Below are 10620 nucleotides of genomic sequence, written 5' to 3'. Positions count from 1 at the left end.
ATGGGATTCTGTCAATGGGATTCTCCCGGCAAGAATGCTGGAGCGGGCTGCCCCTTCCTCCAGGGGATCTTCCTGACGCAGGGACTGAACTCTTGGCTGTTGCGTCTCTTGCGTTGCAGGCAGATTCTTTACCCACTGAGCCACCTGGGAAGCCCATTAAACACCATGCTAGCCCCTAAAAAATATATACTTGTTGCCATGCACTGCCAACTTCTTCTGCTAATATTAAAATAAGAATTCAACTTTTTTCAGTATATTGACTGATAAAGCATGGCAACTAGGGGTAAATGTTGGTGTTTTAGCATTTTCATCTAGTAGGTGATGTTATCAATTGTATAATACATAATTATTGTATAAGCCAGTAAATAGGAAAAAGAAAAAAAAAATTACCGTGAAATGTCTTCAATACCAGGATCATCCTAATTTCAAAGAAGAAAAATTGTGAAAAAAGCAGAGTATCTGAAACATGCCTGATATTATAACAAGTGTTCAAAATATTACTGAAAGTTTCTATCAAAACAATTTAAGATATGAATAAAAAAAAGGAAAGAGAAACTTAAGTGATTAAATGATCACTTAAGTCATTTGTTTGTTGCTTCTTTTGAGTTTTCTCTTTAAGAAACTTCAGTAAAGAAGTCCAATATAAAATCAACCTATCAACATAATGTTTTGCAATATTGGCAGTAACTATGGAATAATATAAAAATCCAGTTACCATTTGTAATAACATTAAAAACTCTAGAAATTGTGATTATTACTTATTTAGACAAGTTTTACTAAGATTGAAATACTATTTAGTTCCCCAAATTCATTTAAGTATTCTGGTAAAACAAACCTGTCCCGAGTTGCTTTACTTTTTTACAAAAGACAGCCTCAGTGAGATTAAAATACCTTTATTTAACTTCATTTAAATATGTTGCCTAGATATAAAGATTTTGGTAAAAAGTTGTCTTTTGCTTATTGAACTCTCAATCTGAAGCTTTTTCCTTGCATGTGATCTGCTTTTTCATTTTATAAACTTCAAAAAAAATTTTTTTCTTTCCCTGTCTTAATTCCCTTAGCATAATACCCTCAGGTATCATACATGTTGTGGCAAATGACAGAATTTCCTTCTTTTCTATGTCTGAATAATATTCCATTGTACATATATACCACATCTCCTTTACCCATTCTCTATTTGAAAGTTGTTAAGAGAATAAATCACAAAAGTTTTCATCACAAGAAAACAACATTTGTAACGGTGTGTGGTGATGGGTGTTAACTAGACGTTGTGGCAATCACTTTGCAATATACCCATATACTGAATCATTATGTGGTACACCTGAAACAAATTCAATGTTAAATGTCAATTATATATAAATATAAATAAACAATAGAACTGTAAAAGATTGTTTCTTGACATAGACGTTCGTAAAGGTTGTTTCCAGAGTGTGTGTTTGTTTCAAGTCTGTTTGTACTATGTTATGGGCTCTTTTAGCCTGAGACCTAACATGTTTACTCAAGTACAGGATGTCACTTTTTACAACTGTTCTTTCACCTTCATGCTCTCTCTATCCCTTTATGACGTCTCTGTGATGTATAAACAATTGTTAGTTCCCACACACCTGACTTTGTCCTTACTCTCTTCCTCTTGGTCCTTTTTAAATGTATTATGTAACGATTCCTCCACAAATTATCTGATCACTAATTCATTCTTTAGTTACTTTTTTATCTATTTTACTATGCAACCTATCACTTTGAGTTATACGTTTCAGCATCTTTTACATCCAATGTGTTCCAGTGTTTATGCTTTTTAGCTGCTTCATCAGCCTTCCTACTTACATTATCTTTTTTGCTTTAAGATTATTTTCCCATTTATTTTAATCTTGCATCTAATTCTCATGAATTTGACTTCTGAGTATATTGTGCTGTTTATTGCCTTTCTCTTTTAGTATGGGAGCACTCAGATATATTGAATTTTTCCCCTACAAATACTTTTTTTGCCTTGATTACTAACATCAGCAGGGTGAACCAAACTCAGGTGCTAATTTCATTTGTGTGTGTATGTGTGTGTTGAAACTGGAAGAAAATATCAAACAAAAAACCTCTTACATTGCAGTGATTCCCTTTTCCTTATTCCTATTTTCACTATGGGTATTATCTGTTCTGTAGGAAATATTACAGTTCATCCACTTTAATAACTTCTATCCTCATATCATCAGTTGAAAGGAGAGACTGTCAAACTGAAGTATAACTGTTCTTGACTCCTCACTTTAGTCCAACCCCAGCACCATCCTCATATTCTTCTACAATAGAGAATTAGAACCAATTCCAAGACACTGGTTTAATGCTTCTCGTGTGGGGTTTCTTTCTCCCTTTTTTTCTGTTTCTTTCTCACTTGACATTTTTTTTTTTCTTTTGCTGAGTTGGGAACCCAGAACTTACTCATCAAGGCTCACGAGTTGTACACTCTTGCTGCTGTTTCTATTCATTCTCTCCTGGTCACACTCGCTGCAACAGGACACAAGGGAGAGAAACAGTGCAACAAAAATCCTCCAACAGTAGTCCAGTAGCTCTTCTTGGGCTTTGGATTTCTCCCTTTCCTTCTCCCTTTCTGGCCCCCCTTTCCACACCCCTTGCCTTAAGAAACACAAGAGCTCAATAATCTTAGGTTCCCACAGGCCTCCTGTAGGTTTGGTAGCTGCTAACTCTTCAGAGTCCCTTGGACTGCAAGGAGATCCAACCAGTCCATTCTGAAGGAGATCAGCCCTGGGAGTTCTTTGGAAGGAATGATGCTAAAGCTGAAACTCCAGTACTTTGGCCACCTCATGCAAAGAGTTGACTCACTGGAAAAGACTCTGATGCTGGGAGGGATTGGGGGCAGGAGAAGAAGGGGACGCCAGAGGATGAGATGGCTGGATGGCATCACCGACTCGATGGATGTGAGTCTGAGTGAACTCCGGGAATTGATGATGGACAGGGAGGCCAGGCGTGCTGCAATTCATGGGGTCACAAAGAGTCGGACATGACTGAGCGACTGAATTGAACTGAACTGAACTGAAAGGAAATCTACTTAATCACACTGGCATCTCCAGGACTAGATAAGAGACAGATAACCAGCATCTATGGCAAACGTCTCCATCTTGTACAGAAGTTATGGATGTCTGGCCATATGTTGATATGTATTCTTCCACAACATTTTGTTATGTTGAGTTCTCAAAATCAACCAATTATTACAATGTTTACATTTAACAATTGATAAAATGTATTCATTGGCTAATCCATAGATAATGTTACTGCATGAGTTATAGCTTGTGGGATCTCAGGGACTGAACCCAGGCCGAGGCAGTGAAATTCCAGAATACTAACCACTAGACTACCAGGGAACTTCTCAATGAGTTATTTTCAAACTCACTCTGGACTGAGCAGAAAGTTACACAGTTTTTATACCTAAACCAATCAGCCACATATACTTTCTCCAAAAATAAAAACTCTCACTCATTTTCAATTCAAATATATGTTTTCATCCTCATGAAATCATGCTCTTTTCAGATGAATTTTAAAGTTATGCTGGTAGTGAAACAGAGAAAGAGGAGACAAAAAGATAAGGAGCTTCATCATAATTTTGTAGCCTGAAAGAAATGTCACCACTACATTGAGTGCTTTACTGGCACTCTCTCTGCTATGATCTTACAGGCTTCTCTTGAACAAGCCACCATCGTTCCCTCCCAGTAGTCTGAGAATGGAAGAAACAAGGTAACGATAATATGCTATTCCCACCCCACACCCGAGAATATACCTAAAGCCAAAGTCTAACACAAAACCATGCTCTTAACAGAGATATTTGTCAAGATAAGGAATAAAACAGAAGCATATTATATTGCCTTGAATAAACAAGGTGTCAGAGACCCATTACTTCAAATCTTTCCTTTAATGGGGCACTGCACAAGTTTTTACCCTCAATATAATCAGGATCTGACAGAATGAGGGCATTTTTTTTTCTTTTAAAAGAATTTTAAAAATTGTTAAAAGGGATATGGGAAAGAACCAGCAGGAAGTGTATACCTCAGAACCGCTCTAATTGCAGTTTCTTCACCTCTTCAACAGGCACCCCCAAGGCGCCAGTTCCGGGTTCACCTTCAGGGCCGGCAGTTAGAATCTGCACGACGCAGCACTCCAAATTCAGACTGACAGGACCATTGACAAATCGCGAAGCCGGTTTCCTTTCCCTGGTCCAATCATGGCTGGCCTCGTGGGAGAGCTAGTGCTGGGAAGAAAGGGGCAGGCCAAGGGGAAAGGCGTTAGAAAACACCACGCACCCAACATCTCACCAGCAGTAAAGTGGTTCTCTTCAACACCGGGATCTATGTGTTAACCTGTCTTTGTATCGTCAAGATGTCTCTTTCTAAGAAGTTAACTTTGGACAAAGTGGATGTGAAAGGGAAGCGAGTCGTCATGAGAGTTGACTTCAATGTCCCCATGAAGAAGAACCAGATTACAAACAACCAAAGAATCAAGGCCTCTCTCCCAAGCATCAAGTACTGTCTGGATAATGGAGCCAAGTCAGTAGTTCTTATGAGTCATTTAGGTAGACCTGATGGTGTTCCGATGCCTGATAAATACTCCTTAGAGCCTGTTGCTGCTGAACTCAAATCCTTGTTGGGCAAAGACGTAGTGTTCCTAAAGGACTGTGTGGGTCCGGAAGTGGAGAAGGCTTGTGCCAGCCCAGCCACCGGTACAGTCATCTTGCTGGAGAACCTGCGCTTTCATGTGGAAGAAGAAGGGAAGGGCCAAGATCCTTCTGGAAATAAGCTTAAAGCTGAGCCAGATAAAATAGAAGCCTTCCGAGCATCCCTCTCCAAGCTAGGGGATGTGTATGTCAACGATGCTTTTGGCACAGCTCACCGGGCCCACAGTTCCATGGTGGGAGTGAATCTTCCCCAGAAGGCATCTGGATTCCTGATGAAAAAGGAGCTAGATTACTTCTCCAAAGCCTTGGAAAACCCAGAGAGACCATTTCTGGCTATACTTGGTGGAGCCAAAGTGGCAGACAAGATCCAACTCATCAAAAATATGCTGGACAAAGTCAATGAGATGATTATTGGTGGAGGAATGGCTTACACCTTCCTTAAGGTATTGAACAACATGGAGATTGGTGCTTCCTTGTTCGATGAAGAGGGAGCCAAGATTGTCAAAGAAATTATGACCAAAGCTGGAAAAAATAGTGTGAACATTACCTTTCCTGTTGACTTTGTCACTGCTGACAAGTTTGAGGAGAATGCTAAGGTTGGCCAAGCCACTGTAGCATCAGGAATACCTGCCGGCTGGATGGGTTTGGACTGTGGTCCTGAGACCATTAAGAAGTATGCAGACGTGGTGGGGCGAGCCAAGTTAATTGTGTGGAATGGACCTGTAGGCGTATTTGAATGGGATGCTTTTGCTAAAGGAACAAAAGCCCTCATGGATGAAGTTGTGAAAGCCACTTCCAAGGGCTGTATCACCATTATAGGAGGTGGAGACACTGCTACTTGCTGTGCCAAATGGAACACTGAAGATAAAGTCAGTCACGTGAGCACTGGAGGAGGTGCCAGTCTGGAGCTTCTGGAAGGTAAAGTCCTTCCTGGAGTGAATGCCCTCAGCAATCTGTAGTTGACAAAGTGTCCCTTCCTACTCTTTTCTGTCCACAGCCTTTAAGTAAACTTAGTACTTTCACATCTCAACTCAACTTTCATTAAAATGAACTTTTAAGTCAAAACTCAGGCAATATAACCAAAGTATGGACTGACCATCAGAAACTTGTAACATCAGCACAGCAACGCACTCATTTCAGTTATGTCATGCATTTGCTTACTCTCTTCAAGTTCTCATTTGAACTTTACCGTTGTGATTCATAGAAAGTGAGTTACTTATTAAAGTGAGTTGAATAAGCTGAAGCTCTCTCTCTTAATTTTAGACCAACTTTATTATTGTTTCACTACTTGAACCATGGAAACAAGATAAAAAAGGTTGCTGAGGAAGGGCAGGATAGAAGCTGACAAATTATTAAACATATTAAACAATGAAAGAGCCCAAATAAACTGAGAAAAGTAATTACATTTAAGAACTTGTGGGTACCATTAAAGCTCTGCTAAGGGGAAATTTTTTACTAAATAAGAAAAAGAAATAAAAGATACATATTAAACCTGAGAAATTAAAAGGGAAAAAAATTAAACCCAAGGAAGGAAATATAGCTGTGTGTGCAGATATACAAGAGTGCACGTGTGCAGATAAACAAGAAGTGCACGTACATGTCTGTTAGAATGGGAACTAAAAATTAAATCCAGATTTCAAATAAAGAAGAAATTGCTTTATTTTTAAAGTGGGTATTATTTAATAAATAGATAACATAACTGCTAAATCTTAAAATTGGATTTTTGAGATAAATAAAAATTATGTGCATATACATAGTTTAGTTATGGGGAAAAGTAGAGATGTGAAAGCACTTCCATATTAGAAAATAAAATAATAAAATACTAAGAAATGTACAAGAAATGAAAATGCTTATTGGAGAATATTTTGCTTAATTCTGTGAACCAAGAGCTAGTCCAGGGCAATGCTGCTAACAAATTAAGAGTGAAAATGAGCAGTAATTTATCCCAGCTGTCACGGCCTTTGTCCCATAGCCTCTGATCAATTCTATATATTCAACGTTCTGAATAATTAAGTTTAAAATTAAATCTTAATATACCTGAAATTTTACCATATTTCTAAGGACAATATTAATAGTGCCACAGTACCTATAGGGAATCTGAAGCAGTTAAGATATAGACTCACGTATAAAAGAAACTGACCATTACAGTATTTGAAGCAAGATTATAGCATGTTATTCTCTTGCATAGAAGTCTGGGTTAAATAGGTGCTCTCTTCTCCATGAGGTCATCTTGTGAAAAAACTTGCTCCTCCGAATAAGGGAGTTCCATGTGCCTAAGGTGTCCATCTGAGTTTTATTACCTGATAGGTAGCCCAAAGGGAAAGTTAGTACAAGACAGTGTATTTCTTTCAAATACCAAAAACTTGCAAGATTTTTTTTTTCACTTATTCTCTTGGCTGTTAGTTGTATGATAAGTCCTTTTCTGCAAGGGAAACTTGGGAATGTATTCTCTCCAGTTGAGCAACTTGTGTTCAACTAAAAATCTGTTACTAAAAGGAAGTAGGATAGGAATAAGTACTGGGGTAAAAGTAATGGTTTCTGATGGACTGGTACTCTGGCCACCCAAGTATCTATGTATGAGTATCCATGCATCCCCCTTCCTACATGTAGAAGACATGCCTTCTTCAAGAGACACAATCAAGTATCTTATTCAGTTACTGCATTCCACTCAAAACTGGGTATCCCTGGGTGATACACAACCTTTTCTATGTGATCTATTGGGAAGTCTGGTGAGTTTAAAAAGTATAGTCATTTCTTTTTCTTACACGTCCAAAGCCCCTCTCCATACATACCCACCTGATGATACAAAAGTGGAAAAGAAATGGAATAACTGCAATAAAAATCTTCATCTAAAAAAAATCGTTGGTTCATTACATTTATGAAGTAAACATTGCTGGATAGAAATTTCTAGAACTCCTTGACGTGACAATAGGAGAATTTCCTTGATCACCCTCTGATTTTATTCTTTGGAAGGAAGTTACTTCATTGTCTATTTTTGGCCCCAGGTTTTATTATCCGGGAAATTTTCTTGTTTCTTAATCTTCCATGCCATCTTTTGAAGCAGATATTGGAAAGCTGGGCCACTTTAGCCACTGTACAGCTTTCCTAGCATCATCCTTGCTGATGAAGTTTAAGAAACCAAGAAATTCTTTATACAATCACACAATTAAAAGCCTTTGAAGACCAGACCTAGTGATTTTTCAACTTTCTCAAGAATCAAGATTTCTGATCTATTTCATTCCCTGTGAAAGTGTTCTTGGAAGGACAAATAGCTTTGAAGCAGGATCTTATTTCACTTTCCAGGAACTGAACCCAGCCTCCAGTCCACCAGGTAGACCACCAGACTAGAGGCTAGAAGCAAAATTCCCTGATTCTTACCCCTCTTTGAAACCAAAAATATTTCAAGGAGGCAAAAACTGCAAAACAGATACAAAGTTCAGTAATGGAAACACAGCAGGGAGAGCACACAGAGTAACAGTTGAAGTCAGAAGCAGGGTAGAAATACACACCCGGAGAGGAATGTGGCCATCTTGAATGAGGAGTGCAGTAAGGCGATTTAAATCACTTACATAGGATAGTCCTTCTATTTTTTGTTTACCTTTGGGCAATTGTTTCTTTTTTCACAGCTGACTGGTCCTAAGACTCTCCCAAAAATGCATAAGCAAATTTTTGCTAAGACAGATCCCACTGCAGAGGTCTATGGCTATATATCCGTATTTATCATGAAATGGCACCCCCTTCCCTTTTTGACCCCCAGTGAGCCTTCTTGCGTTTATGCAAACAGGGAAGTTTTCCTTGACCCCAGGTGTGGCATTCTTACCTCTTTATTGCAGTAGAGCTCAGCTTGTGCCACTAGCTTTGTCCTCAGAGTGTCTGGGTGAGAACAAAGCTTCAGTTTTATTCCATTTGATGAACCCCAGAGGTCCAGCCCAGAAGCCCATCTATCTCTCACGTCAAAAGAACCTCACCCCAAAATCTCTTCTAGCTATAGTTCTTAATCCTTTGGCTTTTGCTTTTAATTCACTGGCTTCTTTGCTGGGTCCATTTCCCTCTTCCTCATTTTAAGTGTGGTTAACTCGTGGCCCCCTGAAAAATGTAGGCAGTGATGGAGGGCGTGGGGGAGCAATACCTATAATCACATCTTTGCCTGTGACCTTCCCATATTTTTATCTGGAAAGTCCACATGGGAGATTTTGAGAAAAATTAAGAGTGACATTCTTTCTCTTGCTACTTGTGATATTGAGACAGTTTGCTTTTTCAACTCTGCTCTCATATTCTTGGCCTTCCTCACCTTTCCTGGTCTATTGGCCAATTTAGGTTGCAGACAACAAGCAGATTGTCCAATATTTCCTGACTGTGCTCATTGTTTGCTTAAAACTGCATGTAACAGCCAAAACATGCTGACATTCTGCTTCTTACTAAATGCTTTCCCTATGCTTTTAGGCTTTGTAAGAAAGTGTTTGGTCTATTCCATACCACAGGCAATGGTTTTACCAATTGCCACGGGAGAAAAATGGTCACCATCTTCCAGCCCTCCATGTTGTTTTACTCACTTTCCTTTACCTGACCCCTAGGTGAATGCTGTAATTCATGAGTTATATTAAGGCAGTGTCCTTCTTACAGGCAGCAGTTTCTAAACTAGCCAGTCTAACGATGAGCGAGTTTCAACTGGGGACAATTTTCCCTGTATTTGCAAAGAATGGAGACATTTTTGTTTGCCACAAGTAGGAGAGGTGATGGTGCTGTAGGCATCTTGCAATTGCAGCCAAGGATGCTACAAAACATCCTACAAGACATAGGACAATCTTCACAACAAAGAATTATCCATATCAAAATGTCAACATGGAAATTTCTTTCTTCTTCTTGTGACATTCCAGGGTGGTTATGGGTAAGTAGACACTTCTTGAGTTCATCCCAGCACGCAGGCTAGCAGCATGACTGCCATCAGCTGAACCTGGCCTCCATTTCTGGGAGTAGGAACCATACAGAAGCCCTCCTGAAGACTGTCTGAAGAATTAAAGCTCAAAAGCACATGTAATTCTGCTCAATATTCTATAATCACCCATATGGGGAAAGAACCCCCCAAAAAATTAATATATATATGTGCTGTTCTGTGCTTAGTCACTCAGTCGTGTCAAATTCTTCATGACCCCACAGACTGCAGCACACCAGGTTCCTTTGTCCATTGGGATTCTCCAGGCAAGAATACTGGAGTGGGTTTTTATGCCCTCCACCAGGGGATCTTCCCAACCCAGGGATCAAACCTTTACTGGCTGAGCCACCAAGAAAGCCTAAGAATACTGGAGTGGGTAGCCTATCCCTTCTCCAGGGGATCTTCCTAATTCAGGAATCAAACCGGGGTCTCCTGTATTGCAGGCAGATTCTTTACCAGCTGAGCTACCCAGGAAGCCCTAAATATATGTAAATGTGTGACTGAATCCTGAAGCTAACACAACATTGTAAATCAACTATAGTCCAATAAACTTTTTTTAAAAAAAGAATTAAAGCTCATAAAAATGTTCAGAAGATATAACCTCTCATCATCTGAAAATAAACCTCATCTGGAAACTAATCTCTACCCGAATATGGCCTCTGAATGGATGGGTGTTTAAAAGTGCACACACACAAAATCAATGTCAGCTTCTGTAATGACTCCTTTCTTGCACTAAAATGTGTTCCAGTGGTTCTTTGCTACCTTTACCAAAAAAGGAAGAAAAGGAGAAAAGTGTCCCCAAGACAGGACAGTTTCTTCTCAGGACATTCTTCATTTTCTCTGAGGATCCTCATGTCTGTCCAGAGAAGAGCAGAGCAGGGAGTTGGTTGAGAATATTTCTGTCAAGAATTCTAGTTAAATTCTATGGATATTTTAGATATTATTTTTTTCTCTGAAAACATACACAATTCTTTTCACAGAAAGCAATAGGCATAAGTTAAATGTGCTATTTATAGTG

The 10620-nt window shown here is 39.1% G+C and overlaps 1 protein-coding gene across 1 annotated transcript; it reads left to right on the top strand.

The window, feature by feature from the left end:
• The first annotated feature begins 4282 nt into the window (after positions 1-4282).
• On the top strand, positions 4283-5908 carry PGK2 (phosphoglycerate kinase 2). The gene is given in 1 exon segment (NM_001123035.2): positions 4283-5908. A coding segment is annotated over 1 exon segment (1254 nt). The 5' UTR covers positions 4283-4374; the 3' UTR covers positions 5629-5908.
• Positions 5909-10620: the final 4712 nt, after the last annotated feature.

This window comes from Bos taurus, chromosome 23 (genome assembly GCF_002263795.3).
Source record: "Bos taurus isolate L1 Dominette 01449 registration number 42190680 breed Hereford chromosome 23, ARS-UCD2.0, whole genome shotgun sequence".
Lineage (NCBI taxonomy): Eukaryota > Metazoa > Chordata > Mammalia > Artiodactyla > Bovidae > Bos > Bos taurus.
Note: the sequence above shows the minus strand (reverse complement) of the source record. Positions and strands in the feature narration are given on the sequence as shown.